Genomic DNA, 15,240 nt, shown 5'->3' with positions numbered 1-15,240 from the left:
CAGAACAAAGTGATATTATGACCTCCTAGTTTGTTACTTTCCAGCCAATAGAAACACTGTCTCAGCATCTGCCATCTTAAGCCCTTGAATTTTCCAAGCTTAGCATAGGGGTACCACCTACTGAACATCCCTGACTTTTTCACCTGAGATTGAAATATATATAGGAGAAAGTGGGGGCTGCAGATGCTGGAGATCAGAGTCGAGAGTGTTGTGCTGGAAAAGCGCAGCAGATCAGGCAGCATCCGAGGAGCAGGAGAATCGACATTTCGGGCATAAGCTCTTCATCAGGAATGAGGCTTGTGGGCCTGGGGGCTGAGAGATAAATGGGAGAGGGTGGGTTTGGGGGGAAGGTAGCTTACTGTCTCCCTTGAGTTAAGCTTGAGTTTGAGAGAGACCTTGTTGTACCTTGTTCTATATATGCACTCTTGACTCCCTCAGGTTTTAAAGGACGGCGTGAAATATTTCCTGAACACGCCAGACGAAGAGGCTGGTAACTGGATGATGTTTGTCCGTCCTGCGAGGAATCTGGAGGAGCAAACCCTCGTAGCGTATCAGCACCAGGGAGAAGTGTACTTCACCACTGTAAAGGTAGGGGCTGGAGATCCATTGGAGGGGAACGGGTATGTACAAACACATGAATAAAGCTCAAGATAAAGTCACCAATGTCTTACCGGATCATAGGACTGCTCTCTCATGAGAGAGAGAGACTGGTGGTGGGTTAACCTGAGGGTCGCCACACCTCAGTGAGGAGAGAGAGTGAGGAGAGTCCTTCTTCATGTTAACTCAGCTTGTGCAGGAATTGATCTGACACTGTTGGCATCACAGACAAGCTGTCCAGCCAACTGAGCTAACTAACACCAATTAGGAGCAGGAGTAGGCCACTCTGCCACTCAAGCCTGTGCTGCCATTCAGTCAGACCATAGCTGTGCTGTTTATTTTGCATTTCCCTACCCTCTGATGACCTTTCACCTTCTTACCCACCATGAATCTATCCTCACTGACTGGGAGAAAGGCAGCGTTGACTGACCCCTACAACAGCGGGCATCTATGCATCTGCGATTCCAGAGCCAAGACTCGATCGTGTGGAATTTGCAAAAGTGATGGGAATTAGGACGTGGGATGGGGGCTATGTGGGGACACAGGATGGAGGGGGAGATGTGTAATGGGAGTGCGGTCACAGGTGTGGGAGGATAGGACGGGGTGGGGGTTGGGTGAGGTGGGGAAAAGGATGTGGGAGCCTGGAAGCCTCCACCAGCCCCTTTCCTTGCCCCTCCCACCCCTTTGCTTACCCCCGGGTATTGGGCCACACCCTCCAAAACCAATCATTCACATCTTTGTGAATTTAAGAGGGACATAGAACACACAGACTGGTGTCAGCAAATGTAGCCCTTTACATCTTGCTAGAACCTCAATCTGATTTTATATTTCTAGCTAGCTTTCTCTTGCAATCCACCTTTTCCCTGCTTTATTAACCAGAGCTGTATCTGCAGACCTTTGTGTAATTATATGCTTTAATGTTAAGTTTAATACCATCTTTAACATTTTTATTTGCTTTGGAATTCTTGTTTCTTGCTGGAATGTTTTTATTCTGTGCTTCCTGTAGATGTCAGTGTTTAGACCAGTCCCATCCAGTATGGAGCTCTGCCACAGCAGATAGATACATACAGAGCAGTGCGATGTGCATCAGGGTTAAGTTTTAACAATGTCGATGGTAATAGAATGGTTTCTTCTACAGAATATCCAACCCCAGATGGAGCTGAAAGTCTGGTATGCGGCAGATTACGCCAAATTCATGGAAGCTCCTTTAGTGGTAATCAAACAGGAGCCTGGGCTCTCCACATCTCCAGCTGCAGTAAGTCTCAGTTTGTCACTGAGGGATTGGCTCGGTTGGGTTAATTCACATCGCCAGAGGTTAAACCAGTCGAGTCTTACCGATACCGCAAAGCTAGAGAACCAGTCTCTTTGTCAAACAGACTTGAAAGATCTCAGGTTCTGTTTTCTGCCCATGGGAACTCATTCTACTGCCTGAGGTGAGCAGTAACAGTCACTGGTGACGCACCCAGTGCCCTGTTCAACATTTCTCCCTTGGTCGATGATACCTCTTTCATCTCCTTGTTCTCTGAGCGGAGAAAATGGGCAAGTTTGATTAACTGTAAATGAACAGTTACTGCATTTCTAAACAAACTGATTTGGATATGAAGAGTTTGGATACTTCCCTGTGTGTCAAGATATGGACAAGTCTCAACAGAAATGGAAGACTATATTTCTATGTATAGGGGTGGCATGGTGGCTCAATGGTTAGCACTGCTGCCTTACAGCACCAGGGTCCCAGGTTCAATTCTAGCCTCAGGTGACTGTCTGTGTGGAGTTTGCACATTCTCCCTGTGTCTGCACAGGTTTCCTCCCACAATCAAAAGATGTGCAGGTTAGGTGAATTGGCTATGCTAAATTACCCATGGTGCTAGATGCATTAGTCAGAGGGAAATATGTCTGGGTGGGTTACCCTTTGGAGGGTCGGTGTGGACTGGTTGGGCTGAAGGGCCTTTTCCACACTGTAGGGAGTCTCCTCTAATCTAAATAGTTGACTGTAGCCATTTATTTTTGAGCTGTGAAGGGAGGACTGACCCAGCTCTAGCAGACAGAGCAGATACTTTTCCCAAGGCCTCTCTACCAATTGCTTATTTGGCTTTTCCTCATCTCTGGAAGGATCAGAGGTCCATCAGGTGATATCGGGGAAGTGAAGTGCACAGATGGAGAGACTTGCCCCGACGGGCTGTAACCAAAAGGAACAGAGGTATAATTGGGAAAAGAACCAGAGAATTCTTTGAGAAGGATGGTTTATTTCTATTCAGTGAGTTCTTGTGATCTTGAACATGCAGCCTGAAAGGGCAATGGAAGCAAATTCACTGGAAACTTTCAAAAGGGAATTGAAGAAATACCTGAAGGAGAGGGAATTACAGGGAAAGGCCAGAGGATGCTTTCCTTTCAAGCTGAGGCACAGAGCATAAGATGCTGGAACTATGTAAAATGTGGGCTCATTCACAGCTATAATATTGGGTGCAGTTCTGGAATCCATATTATGGGAGGGGTGGGATATGACTGAAGAGGGTGCAAGAGAGATTTACCAGGATATTACCCAGAGTGGAGAGGTTCAGTTAGGAAGAGAGATTGGACATATTGGCATTGCTTTCTTTGGAGCAGAGGAAACTGAGATGTATAAAATTACGAGGGGCATAGATAGGGTAGACAGAAAGAAACTTTTCCCCTTGACAGAGAGATTAATGATCAGAGAGTAAGGGGCTGGTGATTTGGAGGGGATGGGAGAAATTGCTTTTTCACCCAGAGGGTGGTGGGAATCTGGAACTCGCTGCCTGTAAGGGTGGGAGAGACAGAAACCCTCATCACATTTCAGAAATATTTGGATGTGCACCAGCGATGCCAAAGTTGAGAAGGCTTTGAGCCCAAGTATCGGGGAATGGGATGAGAATAGTAAAGTGGATATTTTTTGACTGTCAACAATAAGGCACGCATAATGGGCCAAAGGGTGACTCAGTGTTAGCACTGCTGCCTCACAGCGCTAGGGACCTGGGTTTGATTCCAGCCTCAGCTGACTGTCTGTGTGGAGTTTGCACATTCTCCCCGTGTCTGCGTGGGTTTCCTCCGGGTGCTCCGGTTTCCTCCCACAGTCCAAAGATGTGCAGGTCAGGTGGATTGTTTCCAGGTGAGGTGGATTAGCCATGGGGAAACGTTGGATTATGTGGATGAGATTGTTCCACGTTGGGGTGCTCTTTGGAAGGTCGATGGGTCAAATGCCCTGCTTGCACAGTGTAGGGATTCCATTATACAATTCTAACAGCCTTTTCCTGTGCTTTCCAAAGAGTAGGACTATTTGACTAGCTCTTTCACAGAGCTGGCTGAGACAGGCACAATCCTATTCTTGATGGGTGCATATCTGTAACTCTAACCTCAAATGCCTGTTCTTTCTCCTGCAGACGGAGACTGCTAGCCGGTGGAAATGCTCCAGCTGCTGCCACGTGTTCAGCACCTTCAGTTTGCTGGAGTCCCATCCCTGCAGTGATTCAGGCCAAGGGAGCGTACGGGGATTGGCTGTCACCGGGTGCTTGGGGTCAGATCATATGCCCATTTGCTGGAAGGCAGACAGTCCTGCTCCTGACGGTCAGGCTAAGTGGCCACCAGGTCTGAATGTGCTGCCACGAGACGGACAGATGGACACAGGCAAGGAGGGACAAGTGATGAAAGTGCAGAAGAGCCTACCGTGCCCACTGTGTAAGAAGGTCTTCCTCAGTGCTGACAAGCTGACCACTCACTCCTGTACACACAGCGGAGAACGGCCACATGTCTGCTCACACCATGACTGCGCCAAAGCTTTCATCTCCAAATACAAACTGATCAGGTAAAGGCTGCAGCTTTGGAAATTCCCTTTCTACACCCCTCCCTCTCTTCACTCATCCCTTGACCGAGTGTTTTGGTCAGAGTCAAGAGTGTGGTGCAGGTCAGGCAGCATCTGAGGAGCAGGAAAATTAGATGTTTCGGGCAAAAGCCCTCCGCTTCTGCCGCATCTGCTCCCAGGAGGACCAGTTCCACCACAGAACACACCAAATGGCCTCCTTCTTTAAAGACCGCAAATTGCCCTCCAACGCACCTCATCCACGTCCCACTCCTCACCCCTCCAACCGCAACAAGGACAGAACCTCCCGGTCCTGACCTTCCACCCCACTAACCTCCGTAAACATCACATCATCCGTCGACGTTTCCACCCGCTACAAACGGACTCCACCACCAGGGATATATTTCTCTCCCCATCCCTATCTGCTTTCCGTAAAGACTGTTCCGTCCGTGACTACCTTGTCAGGCCCACACGCCCCCACCAACCCATCCTGGCACCTTCTCCTGCCACCGCAGGAATTGCAAAACCTGCACCTACACCTCCTCCCTTATCTCCATCCAAGGCCACATCTATCAAAGTTTCACCTGCACCTCCACACATGTCATTTACTGTATCGTTGCTCCCGATGCGGTCTCCTCGACACTGGGGAGACCGGACACCTTCTCTCAGAGCGCTTCAGAGAACATCTCTGGGACACTCACACCAATCAACCCCACCACCCTGTGCCCAACATTTCAACTTCCCCTCTCCACTGTACCGAGAACATGCAGGCCCTGGGCCTCCTCCACCGTCGCTCCCTCACCACCTGACGCCTGGAGGGAGAATGCCTCATCTTCCGCCTCGGAACACTTCAACCTCAGGGCATCAATGTGGACTTTACCCAGCCCCATCCCCCTCCCATTTATCTCTCCACCCACCCGAGGCTCCCAGCCTCATCCCTGATGTAGGATTTTTGCCCGAAACGTCAATTTTCCTGCCTGCTCCTCGGATGCTGCCTGACCTGCTGTGCTTTTCCAGAACCACACTCTTGACTCTGATCTCCAGCAACTGCAGTGCTCACTTTCGCCAAGTGTTTTGGTCAGTCTCCTGCTCTCTCTCTCTCTTTGGTGCAGTGAAAGGCCTTGGCAAAAATTTAAACATTGCAACTATTGGATGAAATAAGACCAGGATGCACCTTTTTTAAAAAAGAAACTTAGTGATGTGGATGTTGCTGGCTGGGCGATATTTATCACCCATTCCCCAGAGATGGTAGTGAGCTAGAGTTTGGAACCACCACAGTCCTTGGGGTGTAGAGTCATCTGTAGCATTGGTATGTGAGTTCCTGGATATTGATCCAGTGACACCAAAGGAATGGCGATATATTTCCAAGTCAGGATGGTGAGTAACTTGGAGTGGAACTTGCAGAGTGGTGGTGTTCCCATGTGTCTGCTGCCCTTGTCCTTCTAGGTGGAAGTGGTCATGGGTTTGGAAGGTGCTATCTGAGGACCTTTGATGATTTTCTGCAGCGCATCTTGTAGACAGAACGCCATGTTGCCATTGTGCATCTCTGGTGGAGGATGTGAACGTGAAAGATGGTGGATGAGGTACCAATCATGGAAGGTGTCATCAGTGGCACCCTGGTTTTGTTCTGCCAGGGCCACTCCGCTCCTGACCTCATTACAGCCTTGATTCAAACATGGACAAAAGAGCTGAATTCCAGAGGGGAGGTAAGAGTGACAGCCCTTGTCATCAAGGCTGCATTCGACCGAGTGTGGCATCATGGTGCCCTGAAAAATCTAGAATCAGTGGGTATTGGGGGCAAACTCTCTGCTGATTGGAGTCATGCCTGACTCCCAGGAAGATTGTTTTGGTTGTTAGAGGTCAGTCATTTCAATTCCAGGCCACCTTTGCAGGAGTTCTCCAGTGTAGTCTACTCGGCTCAACCATCTTCAGCTGCTTCATCAATGACCTTTTCTCCTTCATAAGATCGGAAGTTCACCAATGATTGCACCATTCATGACTCCCCAGATACTGAAGCAGTCCATGTTCAAATGCAACAAGATCTGGACAATATCCAGGCTTGGGCTGACAAGTGGCAAGTAACATTGGTGCCACACAAATGCCAGTCTATGATCATCACCAATAAGAGACAAGCCAACCACCGTCCCTTGACTTTCAATGCTGTTTCCACCACTGAATCCCCACTATCAACATCCTGGGAGTTATCATTGATCAGAAACTGAACTGGACTCTCTACATAAACACAGTGGCTACAAGAGCAGGTCAGAGGCTGAGAATACTAAGGCGACTGACGCACCTCCTGACTCCCAAAAGCCAATCCACCATCTACAAGGCACAAGTCAGGAGTGTGATGGAATATTCCCCACTTGCCCTGGATGGAGGCAGCCCCAACAACACTCAAGAAGCTTGACATCATCCAGGGCAAAGCAGCCCCTTGATTGTCTCCACATCCACGAGCCCCCACTCCCTCCACCACTGATGCTCAGTAGCAGCAGTATGTACTATCTACAAGATGCACTACAGAAATTCACCAAAGATCTTTAGCTAGCGCATTCCAAACCCACAACCACAACCATTTCCATCTAGAAGGACAAGGGCACCCCCAGCCAGTTCCCCTCTACTCACCATCCTGACTTGCAAATATATCACCGTTCCTTCACTGTCATTAGGTCAGCATCCTGGAACTACTTCCTTTAGGGCATTGTGAGTACACCCACAGCGCGTGGACTGCAGCGGTTTAAGAAGGCAGCTCACCCCCACATTCTCAAGGGGCAACTAGAGCCGGGCAATAAATGCTGGGCACAGCCAGTGATGCCCATGTGCCATGAGAATAAAAATCAAGCAGGTACACCTTCTATCAGTGATATCATACACCAATAATGGTGTTATTGACTCACCACAGTGAGCATTCGCTATCTCTTGTGCATTGGTAGTGTCCCTACCTCTAGGCCAGGAGGCCTGGGCTCAAACCCCATCTGCTCCAGAGATGTGTCAAAATACCAGAGAACAGACTGATTAAAAATCTTTTTGCAGAGGTAATGGCAAAGTAGTAATGTCATTGGAATAGCAATCCAGAACCTTAGGCTAAGATTCTGGGGTCATGGGTTCGAATCCCACCTTGATAGATGGTTCCATTGGAAATCAATAAAATTTTGAATTAAATGCAAGCCTGTTGATTCCAATAAAATAAACTATCTTTGTCATTAATATCCTTCAGGGAGGGAAAGTGCCATCCTTACCTGGTCTGGCTTAAATGTAATTCCCGAGCCACAGCATTGTGGTTGAATTTTGACTGGACAATTAGGAATGTGCAATAAATGTTGGCCCAGCCAGCAACACCTCAGGAGTGAATAATTTAAAAAAAAAACAACAATCGATTAGCAGATCTAAGCATGAAGCAAGGAAACTTCAGAGAGCTGGGAAATAAGGAAGATCTTGCAATCATTTAGCACTGTTCAAAAGTTAGCAGAGCAAGATGTCACAAATAGTAATGCGATAATAGAGGGTAATCAGGTTAGTCATGTTGGCTGAGGGATGAGCAGTCACTAGGGTGTTGAGAGTATCTCATAAAGACTGAGACCTTAATTGTGTTGATCTTTTTGATGGAGTGAACTGCTTTCTTTGACATTACCTGATAATAGAAAGCAACTGAGATACCCCAATGAATATCTAAATGGTTTCTGGGTAAATTGTAGAAACCTGTCTTCCTAGAATCCTCTGGCTGGGGCTCTTGTGATGCAGTGGTAGTGTCCCTACCTCAGAGCCAGGCATCTTGTGTCTAAGTCCTACCTGCCCGAGAGGTGCGTCTCTGACTGGGTTGATTAGAAAGTATCAATATTCCACCAGATTTTGAGAAACTATGTTGAAGTCACCACCTTATTTGTTCCTGATTGGCCTTGACTTCAGTCTGAATCTTTTTGGCCAAGACTGTATCTCAATCTGAAGATCCAGTCAGGATGACCACTTGTTCATTTTAGCCATCACAGGATAAATATGCTGACACCTGAGGTAAGGCTGTCCCTGTTTGGAGAGACAGAGCAGGATGGACCGATATCCTGGAGAATTTAGAAGAATGAGAGGTGATCTCATTAAAACTTCAAAGGGTGTATTGATGGGCACTTTCCATAGCCAGCAAGTGTAGGAACTAGGCATCACAGTCTCAGTATATGTGATCGGCCATTTAGGATGAGAATGAAGAAGAACGTCTTCATTTTAACAGGTGAATCTTTGGAACGCTCTGTGCTAGATGCCTGTGGACTTAGTCATTAATATTTACAAGGCTGAGATAGATGGGCTTTTGGACCCCAAGGGAACTGAGGGCTATGGATTTTGGGTGGAGAAATGAAATTGAGGTTGCATACAAACTGTAATCAGCTAGAGGAGCTGAATGGCCGACACCTGAATTTATTTCTAAGCCTCTCAAACGATTCCAGGAATTTTGCCACCACTGTTGAACTCGGAAGTCTCTTCTGAGTTGGCTAATCTCATACTGATGCTACCTTCCTGATATTGGGATTAAGTTTGGGCTTTGAATGGTTTGAATCTGTGTTCACGACCTGACAGCCACATTCTGATCTGAGAGAGCAGCCACATATCGAGGGGGGTGTAGTGTATTGAAGCTAATCAGGATGAGTCTATTGCTCCCAGTCTTCAGAGAACATGGTTCCTCAGTGGGTGTGTAGGTTTCCTCACCAGAGTCCTTTGGGGATCAGCATATTAAACCTCCCTCATAACTGAAGATTTGAGACCTTGCTTTCCTTTTTAATCTTCCTTTTTGGTTTATTCATTCGTGGGGCCAGCATTTATTGCCTGTTCCTAGTTTCCCCCTTGAGAAGGTGGGGATAAGCTGCCTCCTTGAACTGCAGCAGTCCATGCGCTGTAGCTAGATCCACAATGCCCTTAGGGAGAGAATTCCAGGATTTCAACCCAGGAACAGCGATATATTTCCAAGTCAGGATGGCGAATGGGTTGGAGGGAAACTTACAAAGGCTGGTGTTCCCATGTATCTGCTGCCCTTGCCCTACTAGATAGAAGTGGTTGTGGGTTTGGAAGGTGCTGTGTGAGGATCTTTGGTGAAAGAGTTTTCTAAGAAAAGTCCTGGTGTGCTTGCCCCTTCAGACACATGGCCAGTCACTGCCCTCAGAAGCCTCACCGATGTTCACACTGTGAGAAGATGTTCCATCGGAAGGACCACCTCAAGAACCATCTTCAGACCCACAACCCCAACAAGACTCTCTTCAGGTGTGGCGAGTGCGGCAAGAGGTACAACACCAAGCTGGGCTATAGGCGGCACCTGGCGTGGCACACAGCCACCAGCGGTGACCTGACATGTGGGGTGTGCGCCCGTGAGTTTGGGCAGTTGGACCAGCTCCTGGAGCACCTGAAGGGCCACGCGGGCAGGCTGGCCAGCAGCACCCGGGAGAAACGTCACGCCTGCGATCGCTGTGAGCGCCGTTTCTACACCCGCAAGGATGTCAGGCGGCACACAGTGGTCCACACGGGGCGCAAGGACTTCCTCTGCCAGTTCTGTTCACAGCGCTTTGGCCGGAAGGACCACTTAACGCGGCACACCAAGAAGAGCCACGCCCAGGAGCTGCTGAAGGGGCGGTCAGAGGCTGACAGGGCGGTGGTGCCCATGAGTGGTGCCTTCCCCACCTCCCTGAAGGAGGAGATGGCTGGTGCCTGGCCTGATCCTCCCGATGAGCTGGAGCAGAAGGGCAATGCTAACATGAGCACTGAACTCTACACCTATCCCTCACCATTCAGGCAGCACACAAGAAAGACTCACCACGTGGTGCCCAGCTCACTGGGGACAAGGTGGACTATCATGGAGATGCCATCTCCAATACTTTCTCCTCCCGTGCCACCCCCTCCAAGCCATTGTATGCATCCCCCACGATACCAGCTCAACAGTTCCTCCTATAGCCCCTTGCACGGCAAAGACAAGTCTACAAAGATTGGCACAAGGAGCTACAATGTGAGTTTACCTGGAGATATACCCGGGCTCGAATCCCAATCAGCGCCAGATAAGGATAGCTCGGACATTGGCTTTGAAACTTTGACCGTCTCCCTGAACACCACGGACTGTGTCAGCACCATGCATAAAGATATCAAGCCCCTGAACATGAATTCCACGGACATCTCTTGTTTGCTTGGACTCCCGCCTCCTAGTGCCAGCGACCAGCGTCAAGGTGGCGATGCAGCGCTGTCATATTGCCAAGGAGAGACCGGGCAGAGGGCTGGTCCCCTCTGCGAGCAGCAGCTGCAGCAGGAAGGGGGTGTCCCGGCCACTGGTTTGAATTTGACCCAACTTCAACAAGTCTCGCCAGCCTTCCCCTCCTTGCTCACACCAACTCCTCTGCCCCGCTTTCACCAAGTCTTTCAATAACCCGCTGCTGCCCTACATTCTATTGAGGAGCCACAGGTGACAGGGCATTCAGAAGCAGATCGGAAAGACTCAAGTTGCCTACATTGAATTTTGACACTTTTAAAAATAGATTTTATATATATTGATGTAAATACATTGTTTTCTACCACTGTTATGCTATTAAATCTGCAACACCTTTGGACAAAAGCACATTATACATTTTACAGCATGTATTCCAAATTATTTTGGAAGCCTGTCTCTCTGTACTAAACCAATTCAATCAATTTCAAACTTAGGGGAATCCAAAGAACCTCACAGTTATTACTGTGTCAATGGTGGCCATTTGGCCCATCCTTTGCTGCACTGACTCTTGAAATAGACACCTCACCTAGTGTCACTCTCTCGTCTCTCCCTGCAACCCTGCACATGGTAATAACCCATTTCCTTTTCAGTGGTTCACGTGAACCTGCCTCAGTTGTAGGCAGTGTGTTCCATTCTGTGTGATAATGAACTTCCTCATACCACTTATTGCTACCTTTATTGATTAATTTAAACCTGTGCCCTCTCATCCTTTCACATGGGTGAAACACTTGTAGCGGAAATAAATGACCAGTGGTTAAACAGCAAGGGGGGGGTGGGCCATCCTGATCAGCTCTACCAAGGAGTTAGTATGGACATGAGGGAATGAATGACTTCCCTCTGTGCTGTCTGATTCTAACCTTAAAAATAGCAATAAGTCGTCAAGGAGTAAATCAGGTTTAGGAGTGAATCAGCCAACACTTCTCCACAAAAGAGGAATGCAAAGGGGGATATTTTATCCAACAGGAGATTTCAAAATTGAGATTGATCAATTTTTGTTCGTAAGAATATCAAGGGATTTGGAAAGAAGGGGCTGAATGGAGTTGAAATGCAGAAAGCCATGAATTGGCTCAAGGGTTGAATGGCCTCCTCCAGTTCACTTTACAAGTATTGACACATTTCTGGAGACTCCCACAATTAAATCCCCATTTGTAACACGCACCTAGATTATTTTCTTGTGACAATAATTTGTACACGTCAATTGGGTTTCTACTTGTTATGTATTCTCAGTTAATCATTAATCCACCCTTTCCCACACAAAAAAAGGGGTGGTGCAGTGGCTCAGTGGTTAGCACTGCTGCCTCACAGCTCCAGGGTCCTGGGTTTGATTCCGGCCACGGGCGACTGTCTGTGTGGAGTTTGCACATTCTCCCCGTGTCTGTATGGGTTTCCTCCAGGTGCTCTGGTTTCCTCCCACAGTCCAAAGATGTGCAGGTTGGGTGGATTGGCCATGCTAAATTGTCCAAACTGTTCAGGGATGTGTAGGTTAGGTGCATGAGTCAGGGGGATATGTAAGGGAACGGGTCTGGGTGGGATACTCTTTGGAGGGTCAGTACGGACTTGTTGGGCCAAAAGGCCTGTTTCCACACTGTAGGGATTCTAATTCTAAATCCTCCAATTAGATTCCAGCCTGTAACTCACTCTCAGGTATCTGTTGTTCTGTATATAAACCATCTTGACCCTATTGATTAGATTCCAGACTGTAACTCACTCCCGAATATGTTATTCTATATATAAACCACCCTCAACCCCTTGATTAGATTTCAGTCTGTAACTCTGTCCCAGGTTTTTGATGCTCTATAAACAAACAATCCTGAACCCCTCAATTAGATTCCAGCCTGTAATTTACTCCCGATTATCTGTTATTCTCCATACAAACACCTCGGAACCCCTTGATTAGATTTGGGTTTATAATTCATTTCAAGGTATCAGATATTCTACATATAAACGCCTTGGAACCCCTCAGTCAGATTATTGATTAGCCCTCAATCTGCTTCCCTCAGTGGCCAGTTTTGATCCCCATTTAGGATCTGTTTTTGCCCTAATCTGCCTTCAAGAAAGATGACTTTTAAAAACTGAGGTGAACACAAATACAGTACTCAGTAAGGCTTTACTTGTTAAAAGATGTTTATATTTTTGGTGGAACTGACCACAAACATTTTATATTAAAACTGATCACAGTATAATTATTGAAGTGATGAGGATTGATTTTATGTTGTGAAATGAAAAAGTATATATTTTTGGAAATGATTACTTTTTTTACGCAATGCATTAAAATCTCATGTCTGGTTTGGAATTGGCAGTTGTTGCTGTTGGCTCTGTGCCTAACTCAGTTCATTATTTAGCTGATTTAGTAGATTGGCTGTATTGATAATATTCCTGGATAGTGCATTGGGATAACAGAGGGAAATTTGAACAGCCAACCAGAGAGTGGCGCTCAGGAGTCTGGCCCAGGATCGTACTGGGAATGAGATTGGAGGCTGGGAGGTGGAAAAGCGGACTCTGATCTGTCAGAACACTGGGGAAGCAAACAATTGGATTTAACCATAGTATACACACACACATTCACAAAAACTCTCTCTCACTGACATACACAGATACCCTGCTGTCTCTCTCACACACACCCCATTGTCTCACTTGCTTACACAAGCAGTCAAACTCTCTCTCTCTTTCACACACACACACCCCACTCTCTGGCACACACACACACATTCACACAAACTCTTTCTCTTGCTCACAGACATACATTCCAGTCTCTCTCACGTATGCATGCGCGTGCACACTCTCACTCAGAGACACAATCCACTCTCACTCACACACAAAACACACACACAGACCACTCTCTCACTCACACACACACCCTCTCTTTCATACACACATACATCCCACCCTTTCACACCACTTTCTAAATCATACACAAACACATTCCACAATCTCTCTCAGTCAAACACACCACAATCTTTCTCATTCATACACAAATATACCTCACTCTCTCTCACACCCTACTCTCCCTCACACACCACAGAGTCATAGGGCTGTACAGCATAGATACAATCCCTTCAGTCCAACTCCTAAATTAATCTAGTCCCATTTTGCCAGTGTTTGGACCATATCCCTCTAATTCTTTCCTATTCATGTATCCATCCAGACGCCTTTTAAATGTTATAATGTACCAGTCTAAACCACCTTCTCTGAATGCTCATGCAATACATTCATGGCCCTCTGTGTGAAAAAAAGTTGTCCCTTTTAAGTCTTTCCCCTCTCACCTTAAACCTATGCCCTCTAGTTCTGGACTGCCCCATCCCAGGGAAAAAGACTTTGTCTATTTATCCTATCCATGCCCCTCATGATTTTATCAGTTCACCTGCCAGTCTCCGATGCTCCAGGGAAAACAGCCCCAGCCTATTCAACCTCGCCCTATACTTCAAACCCTCCAATCCTGGCAACATCTTTGTAAATGTTTTCTGAACCCTTTCCATCTTAACAACATCCTTCCCATAGCTGGGAGACCAGATTGAACGCAGTATTACAAAATGGCCTAACCAATGTCCTGTGCAGCCGCACCATGACCTCCCAACTCCTATACTCCATGCACAACCTAATAAAGTCGTGAACCAAACGGCTTCTTCACCATCCTGTCTACCTGCAACTCCATTCTCAAGAAACTGTAAACCTGCACCCCAAGGTCTCTTTATTCAGCAATACTCCCCAGGACCTTACCATTAAGTGTAAAAGTCCTGCCCTGATTTGCCTTACCAAAATGTAGCACCTCCTGTTTATCTAGATTAAATTCCATCTGCCACTCCTCGGTCCATCCACTCATCTGACCAAAGTCCCATTGTACTCTGAGATAATCTTCTTCACTGTCCACTACAGCACCAATTTTGGTATCATCTGCGATCTTACTAATCATTCCTCCTACATTCACATCTAAATCATTTCTATGATTGACAAAAAGCTGTGGACCCCGCACCGATCTTTGTGCTGGTCACTGACCTTCAACGTGAAAACAATGTTCCCCCACCACTCGGTGTGTTCTGCCTTCAAGCCATTTTTGTATCCAAATGGTTAGCTCGGCCTGGAATCCATGTGATCTAACCTTGTTAACAATTCTACCACGCAGAACCTTGGCGAACACCTTACTGAAGTCCAAAAAGACAAATTCCACCACCCTGTATTCATTAATCTGCTTTATCACTTCTTCGAAAAACTCAATAAAGTTAGTGCGACATGATTTCCTAGCACAAAGCCAAGTTGAATATCCCAAATTGGTTCTTACCTTTCCAAATACAGATAGATCCTGTCCCTTAGAATCCTGTCCAACAACTTGCCCACCACTGATGCCAGGTTCAACTGGCTATCGTTCCCTTGCTTCACCTGAAATACTAGCACCACATTAGTCACCCTCCAGTCTTCTAGCACCTCATCCACAGCTATCAATGATACCTCACTTTCTCTCTCACTTACACACTCCCCACTCTCTTTCTCACGTATGCACAAAGAGCATGCTATCACTCACACACACCCTCCATCCTCACACACACACACACCCTCCATCCTCACACACACACACCCTCCATCCTCACACACACACACCCTCCATCCT

At 47.1% G+C, this 15,240-nt stretch overlaps 1 protein-coding gene across 6 annotated transcripts in view; it reads left to right on the top strand.

Annotated features, from left to right (window-relative positions):
- Window positions 1-11,193, top strand: part of LOC122552582 (zinc finger protein PLAG1-like) — a 32,672-nt gene extending 21,479 nt beyond the window's left edge. For all 6 annotated transcript variants that reach the window (XM_043695301.1, XM_043695299.1, XM_043695298.1 and 3 more), the window contains 4 exons: window positions 439-588; window positions 1,736-1,852; window positions 3,993-4,414; window positions 9,527-11,193. In XM_043695301.1, the coding sequence (XP_043551236.1) occupies window positions 439-588; window positions 1,736-1,852; window positions 3,993-4,414; window positions 9,527-10,796 (1,959 nt within the window). In that variant the 3' untranslated portion in view covers window positions 10,797-11,193. The remainder of the gene's footprint in view (window positions 1-438; window positions 589-1,735; window positions 1,853-3,992; window positions 4,415-9,526) is intronic.
- The last annotated feature ends 4,047 nt before the right edge of the window (window positions 11,194-15,240 follow it).

The sequence above is a fragment of the Chiloscyllium plagiosum genome, chromosome 9 (assembly GCF_004010195.1).
Source record: "Chiloscyllium plagiosum isolate BGI_BamShark_2017 chromosome 9, ASM401019v2, whole genome shotgun sequence".
NCBI lineage: Eukaryota > Metazoa > Chordata > Chondrichthyes > Orectolobiformes > Hemiscylliidae > Chiloscyllium > Chiloscyllium plagiosum.
This window is presented reverse-complemented; position numbering and strand designations above follow the sequence as displayed.